Source organism: Scophthalmus maximus, chromosome 11 (genome assembly GCF_022379125.1).
Source record: "Scophthalmus maximus strain ysfricsl-2021 chromosome 11, ASM2237912v1, whole genome shotgun sequence".
In the NCBI taxonomy this organism is placed as follows: Eukaryota; Metazoa; Chordata; class Actinopteri; order Pleuronectiformes; family Scophthalmidae; genus Scophthalmus; species Scophthalmus maximus.
In genome coordinates this window covers 779412-799424 of record NC_061525.1, presented here as the reverse complement: position 1 = coordinate 799424, position 20013 = coordinate 779412, and the positions used below count along the sequence as shown (strand labels likewise).

Sequence of the window (20013 nt, the reverse complement as noted above, 5' to 3'; positions counted from 1 at the left end):
CGTGAAGGAAAGAAAAAGAAAAACTTGACTGGTAATATGAGTGCTTACTCTGACCCTTTCTCTAGACAGAGTTTGAACTGTGTTTATTTGTTTTTCTTTGGTTGGTTGATCCCCAGTAGTGTTGCGTCTTTAGTTTTTCCTGACTCTATTTTTGAAAAACAGCATTGGATTGAATTAGAAACTCTCTGGTTTTTTGAATGTACTTTTTTCTTTTGTTAGTTGTGGGTCCACGGTGAGTAAATACATTATTTTAAACTGAGATTGTGTCTGCCCTTTCTCTGTGACTATTGCTTGTGTTTTTCATCAAAGTGAGTGGGTACTGGGTAAAGAGTTTTGATTATGGTATCTCCGTCAATTTACAAAAACGAATAATGTCGGATGTAACTCTGACTGGCACCCCTGAAAGACAAGGAAATCCACTGCAACTTATCCACACCTTGGCTTTAAAGGCAGGGGACAAAAAAAACCCTCACGTGAACACAACATTTATTTCGATCAACCTCAATATCAAAAGACAATAAGCTGGCATCTTGGAGTTGCTCGACTTGCTGGATCTTTCCTGGGAGGCATTTCCATCTGCTGGCCAGGATGGCCAATGCATCTTCCTATTTTCTCCACCAGTAAAGAGCGCTACAACCAGGGAAGTTTGCCATCTGCTGGCCTGGAGATTTATCTATAATAAATCAAATCTGTCATTACTGGACATGGAACTCTTCCTACCTTACCGTTAAGGGCCCCATATTGTAAAAAATGTTTCATAATAAATAAGGTCTAGGGGCTTTGTAAGTAAATAAGTGTCAAAACGGTCAAACCACATACAAATACATTACATTACATTCATTTAGCAAAAGCTTTTGTCCAAAGCTACTTACAATAAGTGCATTCAACCATGAAGATATTACCCCAAAGTGCAAGAATCGATAGTGCATAAACATTTATCAAATAGGCAAAAACTGCTTCAAGTGCTCACACAGCCTGCATTCAGAAGCTGTGCTTTTTCATGAGGCATCAGGACTTCCATAACGAGTGATGTCACAGCTACATAGTCACCGCCTTCAGCTTCCCCCAGCACGGCCCACCCGTCATTCCGATGCCGAGCTATCAACAGCAGAAAATGTTCAGGAAACGCTGTTCAGTCTTGGATGTCAGGAAGCTACATCATTGCACAGGCCTCATTATTATATATTATTATTTGGTCATTGCACAAGCTTCCTAAGAAGGTTAATGTAAGAAACTGTGGCTAATGCCCAGGAAGCGACCGAGAGGGAGACAGGCTGCCGCAGTCACAGCTGGGCGCTGCTCCGGTCCGCCAGCTCCTTCACCGCCCAGAACAGCCGGCGTCTCTGTCCCGGCAGCAGCAGACACACACCACTACGCACAGACTCCATTCACTGCCCCATTCCTCAGGAGTTACGCCTCTCTACCAAACACGTGTTTGAGGAGGTGGTTGGTTGTCTCCTGTCGTCAACAACATGTTACCTGTGGTTGGCCTGGCCATGTGTCACTCAGAAAACAGTCAGCCAATTAGAAGAAAGGCTCATGAATATTAATTGGACAGGCCAAAATCACCCTGTTCTTAGCAGAGCTCCTGAGGGAGGAGCTATAAAACTATAATAAGCATTCCACAAATAGTTTATCAGACATGTTCGTCAGCATTTGGTTGATTAAGATCATTGAAATCTTATTTTGATTAATCTATGTCATCTGATTTTTTGTTGATGTTGCTTTGTATCCTTGTATCGTATTGTGATCTAGTGTTAAGTTAAAATTTTAAAAAGGGGGAACTGTTGGGGAAATGTTTTTCCCTGCTTACTGAGACTGTTAAGAGGAAATGTTTACTCTTTCAAATGTCTCCGTTTATCATAATTTGTTAAGAAACAGCCAATACTTTGACTGGGGGTTATCTTGAGAGTTACATTACAATACATTACATTCATTTTGCTGACGGGGGGGGGGGCGGCCCTTTTCAGTGATGCACCACTAAAGCCATGCTAAAGCTGTAGAGCAGAAACCATGATGTACAGGTCGGTTGTTTTAGAAAGTTTTAGAGACCGTAATGACAAATAGAGGATGGCATGGTTTGAAAAAGTCAGACCAGGACCAAATAACTATTTACTGCAAATGTTGTCGAGCTAATTTTACCGTTTACCGTTTCCATTCCATCACTACACTGGTGTTGATCTTTTCCTGCTTGTCATCCAGATCGTAGTTGAGATGCAGGGGATAAGTTTCACTTTCTCCAGTAACAAACCCCTTCTTATCGTCCACCATATTTATTTTTGTTTAGTTTGTTTTCATCTTAAGCCTCACTGTTATTGTTGTAGCCCACCCTTTGTGTTACTCACCAAATGTTTCTTGTCTCACTTGTTGTATCCTGCTCTACTAAAAAAAATACAACAAACAAATAAAAAAACTAATATTGTCGGATGCAGCAATGACTAACAACCCCCGAGAGACGAGGCAATCACACAGTATACTCTTCACAGAGTATGTGAATAGGATTTGTAGTACTTGTCGAGACTAGAAAAGTGCTATATAAATGCAGTCAATTTACTATTAACGACTGCATTGCAAAACATTGTATTCATATCTCACACACTACATTAGAATTATTAAACAAAACTATGAATTGATCAAAAATACATTTTTAACATGTGCTCTATGTAGGCATGATGTCTTGAATATACAGCCATTAAATGAATCTCTAGCAGAGCCCTTTTTTCCATGTAGCTGCTATGTCAGATATATGAATTTAATGGCATGACTCACTTTTTTAAACATGCTCAACAACTGGATAGACACACAGTGATATCTAAGTAAGCTCACACATTCTTAAACTACAGAAACGGTTTTGGGTGTTTCAGATTGCAAGAAATAGTGTTTCTCATACAGTTAATCTTTGACTGCTAGCTTTAGCTTATGCAGCAAAACTTTAACTTTAGTCTAACTCACCACATTGAATGGTAATATATAGAACATTAGTATTTTTAATTTGTACTCACCACAACTACAGTACTTAACTACTTAGTATCTAGATCAGATGTGCCCAAATTCTATCCTATGAAGAGCAAAACATTAATCTCAATGGAAGGCCACGGGCCAAAAATAAATGTTGATGTCATATCAAATTACATTACATCAAAATGTATCATATTCTTTTAGACAATTAACACTCTAAATCTAAAATAAAATTTCAAAATAATACACACTACTCTTTAATCTGCTTTACAGTAATTTTATTAATTTGAAGAGATGATCCATATGCTTGTTTTTGGGAGCATAAACATATTTAAAAGGAAAGACGTGCAAATCAAGGAAAAATAAGTTGAATCAGCTGCATCGTCCACCTTTGTATAGTTTTGAATATATTATTAATATTTTGAATAGTGGGCATTTTACTTCAGCTTGAAAAAAACTCAGATTATGAACTTTTTAGCTGTACAAAATGTACTTTCCGTTGTCAATACGCTTCAAAATAAGAGGAGAATGAGCATGAGCTTGTCGAATGCCATGGTGGGCCAAAACAAATTTGGCCCACCATGGGCGGCCTTGATCTAGATAATTTCTTTTTACAATTATGCTTCAATGCTTTTTCCAACTATACACTATAGGCCAATATAAATAGAGGGATATTAACCAAAATTATGAATAATTATTGAAAACACAAGGACATTGACATAATGCAAAAAATCTTTTTATTTAAAATCAGGAATTTTTAAATTAATGCTTTTTTCATGTGCATAATGGTTTTAAAAGAGCAGAAGTATTACAGGTATTAAGTCATAGATAGCTGAAGTGACAGAAGCTAAGTTCAACAGAGATTCATTAATACAACAACTGTTAGCAGACATTGAGCCCAACTTTCTGACTATCATTTCAACGTGGCTGTAGTAGCACACAAGGTTGCATTGCGGCAGAGAACTCAGGATCACTTCGATACTTTAAAAGTTTTTGATGTACTTGTTGCAGTACATTTTGTGTGTTTCTGAAATTATCGTGTCCACTCAGTTACTTTGTAAAACATAAGAATTGATGTACCATTCACTTTTTAAAAAAATATTTGTTTAGAGTTGAAGCTGGCTTTTGCATTACTTTTGACCTAACACTTGTCCACAAATTAAACTCAGCAACACTTTATATTGCAAATACTCATTTCCTTATTCCAACTGAAGTATTTGTAATTCCAAATAGATTACCATTATTTAGAACAATTTATGTTAAAATAACACATCAAAATGTATACACATTATTAGAACTGGGTATTGAACCTCAATATTGTAACCACAATACTGTCTAGTATTAAATATCCAAATATCTGGATGCATTATCAGATTTGTAAACTTCCTGATAAAGAACCCACATTTTGCCAATTTTACACTTTACAAAGTATAAAACAAGTATATTACATTTCAGAACTTCTGCCTCTTGAATGAAATAAGGATTTCTTGAATTTTTCTTAAAACATTTCAAAGAATATATATTTTTTGCTATCGGTACCACAACTCAGGTTTTGTATCAGCACAGGTATTCAAAATTTCAAACATTTTACTAAAGTTGTAAAATAAATTGTTAAAATGTGAATGATGCTCAATTAAACCTCAACACATGAGCTGAACTGGCTGGTTAATGTTTTGAGTGTCTAAGGCTGGATTTTTTTCTTCTTACACAACAAGGGGCATGTCCTCTAGATCCCTGGGACTCTCAATACAGGAGTCCCTGGACCTGTAGTTCTGAATATCACTGGCCTTCTCTTCTGGGTCAAAAGCCATTGCCGTTGCCCCTTCCTCAAGTCTTTTCCCAGCCTCTTCATTTGCCTCTTCTATTTCAACCTGCATCTCTTCCTCCATCTTGCTCTCTGCTCTCTCCTCTTCAAGTATGACAGTCGTGTCACATGGCCCAACCACTCCTCTGTCATCTGGCTGGTCTGTGCCCCAGTAGCTTGCTCTGTTCATCAGGTCCATGTTGGACTGTGACGTTCGAGGGGGATAAACCCTGCGCTGAATGTGGCAGACCTGGCATGCCAATACCACGGTGGCAACCAGGAGGCAGACAATCAGCCCCCCTGCTGAACTTATGGCAATCAGACCCATCTCAATGTCAATCAAACAGTCAGCACAAGTGCCATTGGTGTGCGTGTCAGTGGTAGTGGGGCTGGGCTCCATGGCAGAGGGTGAACTGTTACCTTGATCCTTTATTTTGTATGTGCTCATCTGCATGGTTGAAAGGCCTTGGCCTGCATCAGTGGGACAGAACAGCAGTTGGTTGAGTAGCAGGAACAGCCTCAGAGAAGTTCTGGTGCCTTTCATTGTGCTCTGAAATAAAGACATTTTTCAAAGAATAACTAAGTCAGTTATTTAGTCTAGCTGTATCATTTACAGTCTGTAAACTGTTTCAGGTGAATTTGATTGTACTGAATCACTCAGCCTTAATTAACAACTTTTTTAACAACTTGCAGTATGTGACTGCAAAAAACACAGAACACAAAGTTGATGTATGATCAATGATTTTTGTGGTATCATATTCAATAACAACGGGGTTTTCTATGATTTGATTCAGAGAGAAGCTACAAGATGTAATATTAACAATACTTACTTGAACCAGTCTAATGGTAGAAGTGTTGGTTTGGAGATGGACTGAGACACCTGCTGCAGAAAGTCTCTTTAAATGCTCTGAACTCACTTCCCAACCTGTTCCCTGGGACTGTCCTAGTCTCGTATTTTCAGGGCCTCTGGTTTGATACTTCAGGGGCAGAAGAGCTCTGACAAGAAAAGTGATACAATAAAGAAAAGGTTTTCTCAGAAATCAGAATGTATGCAATATATGTTATTTGCAATTCTGGGCTGACTTGTGGCCACAACTCACAACCAACCCAATAATACATTCATTTAGTACAGAAAGCAGTAATTTATATTTGATTTTGTCTGATGTTATTTGTCTTATTTCTATAGGTTCAAAACGGGGCAGATCAACGGTGACCTACTCATCTATCATGTCCTCCTTACCCTCAAACCCTACTATGCCAAGCCATATGAGATAGTTGTAGACTTAACCCATGTAGGACCCAGCAATCGCTTCAAGACCGACTTCCTATCCAAGTGGTTTGTGGTCTTTCCTGGCTTCGCCTATGAAAACGTAGCAGCTGTTTATGTGTACAATTGCAACACATGGGTGAGAGAGTACACCAAATACCATGAGCGGCTTCTGACAGGCCTGAAAGGCAGCAAGCGACTCCAGTTTATTGACTCTCCTGCTAAACTGGCCGAGCATATCGAACCTGACCAGCAGAAGCTGCCTGCAGCCACGCTGACCCTGGAGGAAGACCTCAAAGTTTTCCATAATGCCCTTAAGCTGGCCCATAAAGACACCAAGGTCTCAATAAAGGTGAGGATGCAGCAATACAGTTGTACTAAAAGGCGCTTAATATTTAGACTGGTTTTTATTAGGCAAAGTGAAGTCATTAGAAATCAATCAAGCAAGCGTTGGGTTTGCTAAAACAACTCATTTTCTTGTTGATCAGGTGGGTTCGACAGCAGTTCAGGTGACTTCAGCCGAGCGCACACGTGTCCTCGGCCAGCCAGTCTTCCTCAATGATGTCTACTACGCGTCGGAGATTGAGGAGATTTGCCTGGTGGATGAGAGCCAGTTCACCCTCACCATGGCCAATCAGGGCACACCACTCACATTCATGCACCAGGAGTGTGATGCAATCGTCCAGTCCATCATCCATATCAGGACGCGCTGGGAGCTGTCGCAGCCCGACTCTATACCACAGCACACCAAGATCCGTCCAAAAGATGTTCCTGGCACTCTGCTCAACATCGCTCTGCTCAACCTTGGCAGTTCTGATCCCAGCCTCAGGTCAGTATTGCAGGGCATCTAGAGTTATTCTCCGAAGTATTCTTATTCATACAGGACTTTTCTAGGCTTATTGACTAGTCAAAGTCCTATACAGGACACAGGTCACATTTACCCATTCACACACATTCTTACAAATTGTTTCTTACATTGCCAGCTGTGGCTCAGGTAGTAGAGTTGCTTTATTCTACATGGCCAAAATAACATAATACCTGTGCTGAACTGGGCTTAGCACCTGACTTAATGCTTTCTCACTTCCAGGTCTGCAGCCTACAATCTGTTGTGTGCTTTGACCTGCACCTTTAACTTGAAGATAGAGGGACAGCTGCTGGAGACGTCAGGCCTGTGCATCCCGGCCAACAACACCCTCTTCATTGTCTCCATCAGCAAGACTCTAGCTGCCAATGAGCCCCATCTGACACTGGAGTTTCTGGAGGAGTGCATCTCGGGCTTCAGCAAGTCCAGTAAGTCACTTAATAGAGCTGCTGGCACACATACATGATGTAAAGCAGTTGTCATGCAGACAGAGTGTCGGTGGGCTAATGGGATCCTACATTTCCTATGAGGCAACCAGTTATGGCATTTTGTTAGCCTGCTTGCCCTCAGTTTGTGACACAGGCTCTCACCAAGCCCAAGCTGATATTACACACTGGAGATCACTATGACATCATCAGTTATTTTCTAAGACTTTAGAAAGCTCCTCCAGAGCCTCAGAAGATATCCCACAACTGTTTTCCAACACAGAGTTCTATTTATGATACTAACTTTTATTCTGTGTGTATTTATAAAATTGGTGAATACAAATGTTAAAATGATTTGAGGTGGTTCTTTACAAAAAGACAAAGTACAGTAGTGTGGCTGACTGTAAGTCACAAATAATAAGAAAATCTTTATTTTCTCTCTACTTGCAACAATAATCCATTTCTGTGATAGCAAACCAGGGTTTGTGTAAAGTCTCTGTGTTGGTGTGTTGCAGGTATTGAGCTGAAGCATCTCTGCCTGGAGTACATGACACCCTGGCTGCTCAACCTGGTTCGCTTCTGTAAGCACAATGATGATGCCAAGCGCCAGCGCGTCACTGCAATTTTGGACAAACTCATCACCATGACCATCAATGAAAAGCAGATGTATCCGTCTATCCAAGCTAAGATCTGGGGAAGCCTCGGCCAGGTGTGTCACCATACCAACCGTTTGTACTGTCCAAATGTCAAGTGTTTTGGCCTCTAACCTTGTCGCTGTCTTCAGATAACAGACCTGCTGGATGTGGTGTTGGACAGCTTCATTAAGACAAGTGCCACAGGAGGCCTAGGCTCCATCAAAGCAGAGGTCATGGCTGATACTGCAGTGGCTTTGGCATCAGGGAATGTCAAACTGGTCTCCAGCAAGGTGAGACTCCCCTCTGTGAGCTCATAGCACAGTGACCTGTACACATCACATGTTAACCTGGACAGACCTAGTTATGATTTGGATTAAATTAGTGATCTCTACAATGTCAGAGGAGACTTTGTTTTTGCCCAGTGCGCAGAGCAGTGTTTGTGAGCACTGTTAGATAACCAGGTAAGTCAACCACTGCATGTCTCCCTCTATATTTGACCTGGGACATTATTGAGGCACGGTGGTAATAGAACCAACTGATGTCATACCTCTTTGTTTTCGGTCACTTCTAGTTGAGATGATGTTAACGGAGTACAGCAACATCACCATGTCCAAATGAACAGAATTTTGCACTAAGTTTGATTCAGTGGGTATTCACACATTCCTTCTCGTTACGAAGGGAGTGATTCACGTTTCAAGATATTGCTCCCTTATGAAACATTCATACCACCAGTAATAATAATAATAATAAATTTCATTTATGATCACTTTTCATTGCTAAAAGCAATCTCAAAGTGCAGTGTCTTGCCATGTCTCAACACTCAGAAAAATAGCTCTTCTTGTCACATCTTTTCCCAGATAAGCACATCCCAGCTACTTTAAGGCAAATTAATCTATTGAGCACATTTCAATGGCAGGGAACTTCACAGTGCTCCTGTACTGTACCTCCATATGGGCCATCTGGCATGTGCTTTAGGTGTCAGATGAGGCAATGCTGTATTGCACTAAATGGACTTCCAATACCAGTCAGCCTTAAAATTCAGCAACGTTTAAATACAAATAACACAAGTTTTACAGAGGTTTTCCAAAAAATTAGGCAAAATACTTCAAATCCTTCTACCGCAAGTTTGAATAATACTTTTCCATATTGTTGGAGTAAAATCTGAATGTGATATTCCACAAGGTTAACACAAAATTAATGTATTTCAGCTCTGACATAGTTTTATGGATAAATTAACAAGGTGAATGAAGGAAGGAATGGAAATTCTGTTAAAGGGTTAGTTGACAATAATGTGAGAAATCTGCAGTAAATGAAAATAATAACTTACTTATAAAAGAAGTTAATCCAAAGCTGTAAATATCCCCCGACTAAAGAATCCAAAGAGAACAACTCATCCAATCACTGTCCATCATCTGTGTGCTTTGAATCCTAATTCAGCCTCAACTTTAGATAAACAAACACAACATACACATGCAGACAAAAGAAAAGCCAGGCCCCAGACACCACAATGCACTGAATGGTGGCTATTGTGAAGTCAAGATTGTGGAAGAAAAGCCAGTCAGTGTTGAAGTTGATGTGCTGCTGCACCCCTTAGTGATTTAGTGTAGTTTTATCAGAGTGCTGTACTGAATTTATGAATGTTCAATTAATAATATGAAATGTCTTTTGGAACATACCTGAGTGTTTACTCCAGTGCTGTCCACTGGAATACTGTCTGATGTCATGCCGGGACAGCCAACTAAGAACAATGGACCCTTGTTTGCAGTACTCAAACTCTTTGTCTCCCAAGAGTTGAATAAATGCTATTTTCTAAATGGTTATAACCATAGCCATGTTGTCATATTGACCAGCTGCAGATATCAGAAAACTGTTCATGTTCTTTTTAGTACCATAAGTCTATTCTAAAAAAAAACCAATCTGCTTCTCTTGATCTTTCCTCAGAGACAAGATCATTGTTGACAAGATTATTGTTCAATTCAATTCAATTCAATTCAATTTTATTTGTATAGCGCCATAACACAACATACATTGTCTCAAGGCACTTTACATAGTGAGGTCAATATTACAATATTACAGGGAAAACCCAACAAATCCCACAATGAGCAAAGCACTTGGTGACGGTGGAGAGAAAAAACTCAATTTTAACAGGAAGAAATCTCTGACAGAACCGGACTCAGTTGTGGGCGGTCATCTGTCTCGACCGGTTGGGGTGAGGAGAGAAATGAGGAAGAGAGGAGAGGTGGGCAGAAAGAGGGTGGGAGGAGAGACAGTAGGAGAGAAGAGAGAGAGAGAGGACAGTTGTACAACCGCCGCTTTAATCTCTACCAGACTGATACTTATAATTAGAAAATAAAATTATGTTGTTGTTATTATTAGTGATGATATTATTATTAATAATAATAATAATAACAATAATAATGAGGGGTTTGGGTCCTGCAGCTCTGGGGTCAGAGAGGGAGAAGGAGAGAACAGGAGAGGGAGAAAGATGCTCATGATATAAGTTCCCCCAGCAGTCTAGGCCTATAGCAGCATAATAAAGAAATGTTTTATTAAACACCTGAGCAGCTCTAACTATAAGCTTTATCAAAGAGGAAGGTTTTAAGTTTAACTTTAAATGTAAAGAGGGTATCTGCCTCCCTGACACAAACTGGGAGCTGGTTCCAGAGGAGAGGAGCCTGGTGGCTGAAGGCTCTGCCTCCCATTCTACTTTTACAGACTCTGGGAAACACAAGTAGTCCTGCATTTACAGAGCGAAGTGATCTATTGGGATAATATGAAACTATGAGCTCTGTAAGATATGATGGGGCTTGATTATTAAGGGCTTTGTAGGTTAGGAGCAGGATTTTGAATTCTATTCTGAATTTTACAGGAACCCAATGCAGAGATTCTAACAATGGAGAAATGTGATATCTTTTTCTAGTTCCTGTCAGAACTCGTGCTGCGGCATTTTGGATTAACTGGAGGCTTTTCACAGACTTATTGGGGCATCCTAGCAGTAATGAATTACAGTAGTCCAGTCTAGAAGTAACAAATGCATGGACTAGTTTTTCAGCATCCTTTTGAGATAGGATGTTTCTAATGTTCTTGATGTTGCGCAGGTGAAAGAAGGCTGTCCTAGAAACTTGTTTTATGTGTGAGTCAAAGGACATGTCCTGGTCAAATGTAACTCAAAGGTTTCTCCCAGTAGAGCTGGAGGCCAAGGTTATACCATCCAAGGTAACTATATGATCAGATAATGTTTCTCTGAGGTGTTTAGGGCAGGGTAAAATGATTAAGTAAAAAAGTAAAAGTCATCCAGGCCTTTATGTATTTAAGACAGTCCTGAAGTTTGTCTACCTGATTAGTTTCATCTGGCTTTATAGATAAATGCAGCTGGGTATCATCGGCGTAGCAATGGAAATTGATGTGGTGTTTTCTTATAATATTGCCTAAAGGAAGCATATATAAAGTGAAAAGTATCGGTCCCAGTACAGAACCTTGTGGTACTCCATGTCTCACTTTTGTAAGAATGGAAGATTTGTTATTAACATTAACAAACTGAAATCTATCAGATAAGTAGGACTTACAACATTCTATTGCTGTTCCTTTAATCCCAATGTGTTCTAGTCTCTGTAACAGAATTTTGTGATCGATGGTATCAAATGCAGCACTAAGATCTAAAAGGACGAGAATAGAAACATATCCATTGTCTGAGGCCATGAGAAGGTCGTTGGTAACCTTCAGTAGTTCTGTTTCTGTACTATGGTGTTTTCTAAACCCTGACTGAAAGTCTTCAAGCAGACTATTCCTGTGTAAATAGTCACATTACTGGTTAGAAACTGTTTTTTCAAGGATTTTAGAGATAAAGGGGAGGTTTGATATGGGTCTATAGTTAGCCAAGATATCTGGGTCTAGAGTCGGTTTTTTGAGCAGAGGTTTAACTACTGCCACCTTAAAGGCCTTTGGTACATAGCCTGTTAATATAGATAAATTGATCTGATCTAATATGGAATTATTAATTAAAGTTAATACATCCTTAAATAGCATGATGGAATAGGATCTAAAAGAGAGGTTGATGGCTTGGATGAAGTGACAAGTGAAGTCAGCTCAGCCAGATCTATAGGGGAGAAGCATTCTAAATATAAATTAGGCGATACTATTGGTTCAGAAGCTACTGTGTTGGACAGTGTGTCTGTGCTATTAGTGGGAAGAAGCTGGTAAATTTTTTCTCTGATGGTAATAATCTTATTAGTAAAGAAGCTCATGAAGTCATTGCTACTTAGAGTTGGAGGAATAGACTGTTCAGTAGAGCTTTTACTTTCTGTCAGCCTGGCTACAGTGCTGAAGAGGAACCTGGGGTTGTTTTTATTTTCCTCTATTAGTGAAGAATAATAATTGGTTCTGGCATTTCGGAGGGCTTTCCTATATGTAATTAAACTATTTTTCCAGTCTAGGTGAGAATCATCTAGACTATTGGAACGCCACTTCCTTTCTAACCTTCGTGACCTCTGTTTTAAAGCACGTGTCTCTGCATAAAACCATGGAGCTCTCCTCCTCTGTTTGACTGTCTTCTTTTTCAGAGGGGCGACAGTGTCAAGTGTGGAACGTAGTGAGGCTGCTGCACTATCAACAACATCATCAATTTGTGTGGGAGTAAAATTTGGATAACTATCCTGCACTGTATCGACACATGGCAGTGGAGTAAATAACGAAGAAACTTTTTCTTTGAATTTACTAACAGAGTTTTCTGATAGACACCTGCTGTAGTAGAACATTTCTCCAAATTCAGTAGAGTTAATAATCGAGAATTCAAATGTAACTAAGTAGTGATCGGACAGAGGGTTTTGAGGAAATACTATTAGATTGTCAGTGTCTATGCCATATGTCAGAACGAGGTCGAGGGTGTGATTAAAACAGTGAGTGGGTTTGTTTACATGTTGAGTAAAACCAATTGAGTCTATGAGCGAATTAAAGGCAAAACTAAGGCTGTCGTTGGCAACGTCCACATGAATGTTGAAATCACCCACTATAATAACTATCTGTGCTTAGCACCAACTCAGATAAAAAGTCTGAAAATTCAGATAGAAATTCAGAGTAAGGGCCTGGTGGTCGATATACAACGACTACAATAACTGTAGTCAGGCTTTCAAATGAGTTTAAAACTATGTTTAGGTCGAGGGTTAAGCAATAAGTCTGATTGAAAGATTGCTGCTACTCCTCCTCCTCGGCCTGTGGTCCGAGGAATATGAGTATTATTATAAGAGGGAGGTGTTGATTTATTTAAACTAACGTATTCTTCTGGCTATAGCCAGGTGTCAGTCATACAGAGTAAATCAACGTGTTGATCAGTTATCAGATCATTCACTAACAAAGATTTAGATGGGAGTGACCTAAAATTTAATAATCCACATTTTATTGTCCTATTTTTAGGTTCATTTATAGACTTTATGTTGATCTTTATGAGATTTGTGTGAATTACACCTCTTTTATTTACCTTTCGTTTAGATAGTTGAAGTGGTCGTGGGGCAGAATAAGGGTATTGTAAGGGGGGCTGCTGTAATAGAAGTGCAGAGAAGCGTGTAAAACTGCAACTCTGCTTCCTGGTCCCTACTCTGAAATGTCACGGGTTTGACCGTCTAGGTAACCGAAAAAGGTTTCTACAAATGAGAGCTGCACCATCCAATGTTGCTGTCTCTCCCCATCAGACCAGGAATTCTCCCAAAGTTATCTATGAAGCCCACATTGTTATCTGGACACCACCTCGACAACCAGCGGTTTAGTGATGATGTACGGCTATACATGTCATCACTGTTCAAGTTGGGCAGGGGTCCAGAGAAGTCTACAGAGTCCAACATTGCTCTTGCATAAGTACACACAAATCAATATTCATCTTCATGACCTCCGATTGGTGTAATCGGGTGTCGTTCCTGCCGACGTGAATAATAATTTTACCATATCTACGTTTATCCTTAGCCAGCAGTTTTATGTGGGATTCAACGTCGCCTGCTCTGGCCCCTGGGATACAGACTGTGGCCCCAGGGATACAGACTGTGGTCGCTGGTTTCGCTAACTTCACGTTCCTCAAAACAGAGTCACCAATGATCAGAGTTGTTTCCTCAGCGGGTGTGTCGAGAGGGGAGAATTTATTGGAAACGTGAAGTGGTTGGTGGTGAACCGTGAGCTTCAGTTTAGGACTATGCCTCTTATTGCGGACAGTCACCCAGTTGCCCTGTCCTCCCGGCTGCTCGGGAGCTGCTGGGGGAGCAGAAGGAACTAAAGAAGCTACACTGGAGCGGCTAGCACCGGCTAGCGGGGACTGGCTAACAGTATCAGCTGACGAGGTCATTGATTATTAGAGCGCACATCTCACCTTCTGACCCTTCCATCTCTGTCACTTGTTTTCAACCAGTTTGAGCTTGTGAGCGGTGGAACCCACAGCTTGTCCTACAGATGATGTTCCCCTTCGCTTTTTTAAAGAAATTTGTGAAACTTTTGGACCAAACATTCAAACTAAAATAAACAGCGGTCTACAATGCTACAACCACTGTTCAAAAAACCACTAAGTCCTCTCCAGTGGTGGATAGTAACGAGGTACATTTTTTTAAGTACTGTACTTAAGTACAGTTTTTGAGTATTTGTACTTTTTTTGGAAACTATATACTTTTCTCAGGCGAAGGATGATTCTTACCGTTTGCTGTGTTTACTGCGCACAAACTACACTCACTGTGTGAATGTGTGAATGGGTGAATGTCAACTGAACTGTAAAGCACTTTGAGTTGCAAGCGAGACCAGAAAATCCTTATATAGATGCATTCCATTTGCCATTTAATATCCAGACTTTTACCAGTCAATAAAGAGGCAGGAAAAAGAGAAGTACAAATGGTGTCTGTGTTTTTAATGTCTTTCTCTTTATGGCAGGTTATTGGACGGATGTGCAAGATCATAGACAAGACATGCTTGTCGCCAACACCCACGCTGGAGCAGCATCTTATGTGGGACGATATTGCAATCTTGGCACGCTACATGCTCATGCTGTCTTTCAACAACTCCCTCGATGTTGCAGCCCACCTGCCCTACCTGTTCCACGTAGTAACCCTGCTGGTAGCCACCGGGCCGCTGTCACTCAGGGCTTCCACCCATGGTTTGGTTATAAACATCATCCACTCCCTCTGCACCTGCTCTCAGCTCAACTTCAGTGGTGAGGACTGACGTTCACTGCACACACACATGCACAAAATAACTTGTGTCCTATCAAAACCAATGTTTTGTTGTATTGATTCCAGAGGAGACAAAGCAGGTGCTGAGGCTAAGCCTGACTGAATTCTCCCTGCCCAAGTTTTACCTGCTGTTCGGCATCAGTAAAGTCAAGTCAGCCGCCGTCATTGCCTTCCGCTCCAGCTACAGAGACCGCTCCTTCTCACCGGGCTCTTACGAGAGGGAGACGTTCGCCCTGTCCTCCCTGGAGACCGTCACTGAGGCCTTACTAGAGATCATGGAGGTCAGCAGTGAAAATCAAGCCTGCTACTAATCATCTGTTAGCCCAGTGCATTCATGTCATAAAAGCTCTTTGTTGTCTTTCCTCAGGCCTGTATGAGGGACATCCCAGCCTGCAAGTGGTTAGACCAGTGGACAGAACTTGCACAGAAGTATGAACTTCCTCCATTCTAATCGAATGCATCTGTGCTAAGAACATGAATGTGCAACGTGGATCATATGTGTTTGTGTGTGTTTGGATTCTAGGTTTGCATTCCAGTATAACCCGTCTCTCCAGCCAAGAGCACTGGTGGTGTTTGGCTGCATCAGTAAAAGAGTGAGCCATGGCCAGATCAAGCAGATCATCCGAATCCTCAGCAAGGCAAGCCCCCTGCTCAGCATCGACCGGGTAAGAGCCCACGTTCACTCCGCTACCTGTGGTCCGATTGTGTCAAATCCGATGTTGAAATTGTCTTTGTCTTAATGTGAAGATTGAAATACATGATATATACTATATGATAATATTTTATGTTTTCAGGTTGTCCCTCCCTGAAATGTGTGAATGCGAAATCTCAGAATTGCTTTGGGAATTTCTTACCTTTTCAAATATTCTATGAGACTCGAGGATGAACTGATCAGAATTTGGTGGTCAGAGGTCAAGGTCACTGTGACTGTGTAATTCATATGCAATATTCCGGTATTGACGATAATCTTAATATATAAAAAAAGAAGGAATTATTGATATTTTTTTGATACTACATGTATGATAATTTTGTGTGTTTGTGTTTGTGTACAAAAACAACAGCAGAGTGCTAATGTTAGTCCACTGATGTCTTGTCCCCATCCCAGGGTCTGGAGAGCTGTCTGAAGGGACCAGACAATTACAACAGCCAAGTATTAATAGAGGCCACAGTCATTGCTCTAACCAAGTTGCAGCCTCTTCTCAATAAGGTACAGAACCACTGTAAATCTGCCTGCAGCCACAGGAACCACCAATGTCACTACTTATTACAGCTGATTGTTGTTTCTTAGTTATACCAAACTAATGAACTTAAATTGCAGACTTGAAATTTTGTCAGTATTTGTAATGTGAACAGTTTCATTAGTTCATTAGTTGTTGTCTTTTCATCCCTCAAATTTGGTATTTAGTCATGTCACTGGCAATACCAGTACAACCCTCCCCTGATGTTTTTGGCCAGTCACACCATCTATAAATTGCTGTGTAACTGAGCCCTTCCTCTGTGTTTGCAGGAGTCCCCCATGCACAAAGCTCTGTTCTGGGTCGCAGTAGCTGTGCTGCAGCTGGATGAAGTCAACCTGTACTCTGCTGGAACTGCCCTGCTGGAGCAGAACCTCCATACTCTTGACACAATGCGCATTTTCAACGACAAGGTAAAACAGATGCTTTGACACCTACCTTACCCCTGAAAGCACAAAGTCTGGTCTGCTCTGGGCTTGACCATTCCCACATTTTGATGTCCTGTAAACTAAAAGCCACTACACATCTAATTGCACTGATGAGACAGTGAATGTTTTTAAACACTCCTACACCTCTTCTCCTCCAGAGTCCAGAAGAAGTGTTCATGGAGATCAGACATCCCTTAGAGTGGCACTGTAAGCAGATGGATCATTTTGTGGGCCTCAATTTTAGTGCTAATTTCAACTTTGCACTGGTGGGCCACCTACTCAAAGGTAAAGCAACTGTGGATAGAGATACGCTTTTAAATTCAACAGATACATTGTGATCTCTGTTAGGTCACTGGGTGCACAAACTCACATCAGCCTCATACTTGAAACCATGACGACAACAGGAAAATCACATCATTTGGCTGTGACTGTTTTTAGTGCTGAACGTTTGTTCAGTTTTTCATGAAGGAAACCAGTTACCATCAGAAAGTTACAGTGAGCTCCACTTTATGTATTATTACTGCTGTGTTTGAGTATAACGTATCATGCGTATCCTTTTTGTTTTCAAAATGTTTGGATCAGTATGTTGTACCTGATGGTCTCTCTTTATGTCTCCAACTTGTGTCTCTAGGCTACAGACACCCATCACCCACCACAGTAGCGAGAACAGTGAGAATCCTTCACACACTGCTGGCTCTCATCAGCAAACACCTGAAATGTGACAAGTTTGAGGTCAACACCCAGAGTGTGGCCTATCTGGCTGGTATGTAACACATTGGGCCTCATGCAAGAATCGTTCGTACTATCCAATTTGTTCTTAAATTGTGCGTACGAGGGATATAGGAGAACTTTTCCGAGTTAACCAGGTTTTTCCACTTATGGATCGTTTTTTCATCACTTTAAAGCAATTATGCTGCATATGGTTTAATATTGCAAGGAATGAAGATATACTGATCCATGCTCGCTCAAATACATAGGGGTTGTATTCATCTTGTTTACGCAGGTAATTTAAGGTAAGATAAGATTAACCTTTATTGATCCCCCGTAGGTGTAATTTAGAATCCAAACACCAGCACAGGGTGTAACAGCACAGGGGAAAATGTAAAAACAAAAAAATGTATACACTTTTCTGAAGAGACAAAACGTTTGATTAATCCGATATTGCCTGTTGTAAGAGAAATTTAGGAAAAAAATACGGAAACTTTTTGGCATGAGGTCTGTTAGTATATGCGTCCTCCATTCATCCTGCCCACCTTTAAAATTGGGTTTTTAAGTTTCATATTCTATTACTGAGTTTTTACCGGGCGCTCAGTTCTCACTATTTACCAACACCTACTTTCTTGTAGTTTAGTTGGTTTGAGTCTGTTTGCTGTCAATGATGACCATCGTCACCATCTCCTTGTTTTGTGGTTTAGCACTGCTCACTGTATCTGAAGAGGTACGAAGTCGCTGCAGCCTCAAACACAGAAAGTCACTACTGATGTCTGACTTGTCCATGGACCCAGTGCCCATGGAAACCTACTCCAGTCACATCTCTGATCCCAGCTGCAGGTAACAGAAGTAGACCATACGTATGACAGCTGCTCTGTCCCATTCAATTAATCTTTATTTTCACCAGAAGACCCTTTCACTTGTCATTAGACATAATAAGTTGATAGACTCAAAACTATATCTTATGCAAGTTCTGGCTATGGCTATGGCAAAAAACTAATTCAACCAAATTGCCAGTTGGGTTGATCACTGTGAGCAGGAAGTCCCTTCTCTATCTTATTTCAAATGTCTGAAGAATCAGAATGAACAAAGAAAAAAGATTCAGTTCTTAAGGTTTATGCTCAAACAAAACAAGTTACATTCCAAACAGCTTCAGATCTTCTGTGTGTTCACTGCTAATAAGCATATGTTAGCATACTTACCTGATATAATAGGATGGTGAACTTGGAAAATGTTATACCTATAAAGCACTTAATCGGGATGTAGTATTTTGGGTAAAGTACCACAGTGTCATAGTACAGCCTCACAGAGCTGCTACCAGACTCTGTCTGATTGAACTCATCTTCATGGTCCTAAACATAATTTAGATTCATCTACAAGCCATTATTTGCTGTGCATCGCATTTGTTCACTTCAGTTTTTGGTGATGATGTTGACTACTTCATTAACACAAATAGAAATAATATTTATCTTTTTTAAACTTGAGCACATATTCTAAGTGTCTGAGATTAATGGGTTTAAATCTGATAGATAATTGAAAAAAGGGATTTTTCTCATATTTTTGTTTATATCAACCAATTTTAAGGTTTTAGCTTTCAAATGAATCATCACATTGTCTGTTCACCTTCCTCTCAGAACTCTGCGAGAGACTCAGCCGTGGACGTCACCTCAGGTTTCAGAGCGCTACCTTTCAGCCCATCACTACTCCACAGTGGGCCAGATCAGCCCGCGAACACGCAAGTCCATGAGCCTTGACATGGGTCAGCCCTCACAAGCCAACACCAAGAAGCTTCTGGGTATTATTTGTCCCTTAGCTCTGTACAGTACATGTTGATCTTTCCTGAGGAGCAGGAAAAAAAAAAGTTCATGTTAAATCTGCAGATTGTAAATGTATTTGCTGTGTTTGTTTGTTGGCCAGGCACCAGGAAGAGTTTTGATCACCTCATATCAGACTCCAAAGCACCAAAAAGACCAGAGATGGAGTCGGGTATGACAACTCCTCCCAAGATGAGGCGTGTAGCAGAGAACGACTACGAGATGGGTGAGAGTACAATCCTGGCATGACCTGACCTGATGCATATGGTACATGTGCAATGTAATTGTAACCTGTCCATGTTACAATTCCAGAGACGCAGAGAATTGGAAACTCTCACCTTCGTAAAGTGTCTGTATCAGAGTCCAACGTTCTGCTGGATGAGGAGGTGCTGACAGACCCAAAGATCCAGGCTCTGCTCCTCACTGTGCTGGTGAGGAAAGACAACAGTTCAAACCAGTGGATCATGACTGATAGTAATCAAATGCAATTACCTCTCCTCACTTACTCTGTTAGTAAACAGACTGTTGCTCTGATTTTCTAGGCCACCCAGGTCAAATACACTACTGATGACTTTGACCAACGGATTCTGTACGAGTACTTGGCTGAAGCAAGCGTTGTCTTCCCAAAGGTTTTCCCAGTTGTGTAAGTAATCAACATGTGTCTGCATTAGGTTGAAC

At 40.7% G+C, this 20013-nt stretch overlaps 2 protein-coding genes across 4 annotated transcripts in view; one reads left to right on the top strand and one right to left on the bottom strand.

Moving 5' to 3' along the window:
- nf1a (neurofibromin 1a) overlaps positions 1-20013 on the top strand; it is a 102902-nt gene that overhangs the window by 73445 nt on the left and 9444 nt on the right. For both annotated transcript variants that reach the window (XM_047335433.1, XM_035622816.2), the window contains exons 36-53: positions 5949-6381; positions 6518-6858; positions 7117-7319; positions 7832-8025; positions 8101-8241; positions 14849-15128; positions 15214-15428; positions 15515-15576; positions 15671-15812; positions 16253-16354; positions 16655-16795; positions 16969-17095; positions 17442-17573; positions 18226-18361; positions 19156-19316; positions 19439-19561; positions 19648-19766; positions 19878-19978. In XM_047335433.1, the coding sequence (XP_047191389.1) occupies positions 5949-6381; positions 6518-6858; positions 7117-7319; positions 7832-8025; positions 8101-8241; positions 14849-15128; positions 15214-15428; positions 15515-15576; positions 15671-15812; positions 16253-16354; positions 16655-16795; positions 16969-17095; positions 17442-17573; positions 18226-18361; positions 19156-19316; positions 19439-19561; positions 19648-19766; positions 19878-19978 (3153 nt within the window). The remainder of the gene's footprint in view (positions 1-5948; positions 6382-6517; positions 6859-7116; positions 7320-7831; positions 8026-8100; positions 8242-14848; positions 15129-15213; positions 15429-15514; positions 15577-15670; positions 15813-16252; positions 16355-16654; positions 16796-16968; positions 17096-17441; positions 17574-18225; positions 18362-19155; positions 19317-19438; positions 19562-19647; positions 19767-19877; positions 19979-20013) is intronic.
- LOC118299268 lies at positions 3679-9679 on the bottom strand. 2 transcript variants are annotated; one of them, XM_035622852.2, is made up of 3 exons: positions 9628-9679; positions 5593-5758; positions 3679-5312 (listed from the first exon to the last, which is right to left on the bottom strand). In XM_035622852.2, exon 3 carries the CDS (start codon positions 5304-5306, stop codon positions 4662-4664), a length of 645 nt encoding a protein of 214 aa, XP_035478745.1. In that variant the 5' UTR covers positions 5307-5312; positions 5593-5758; positions 9628-9679; the 3' UTR covers positions 3679-4661. The 2 variants fall into 2 exon arrangements, with proteins under 2 accessions (XP_035478745.1, XP_035478744.1); XM_035622851.2 differs by lacking the exon at positions 9628-9679 and adding an exon at positions 9279-9528.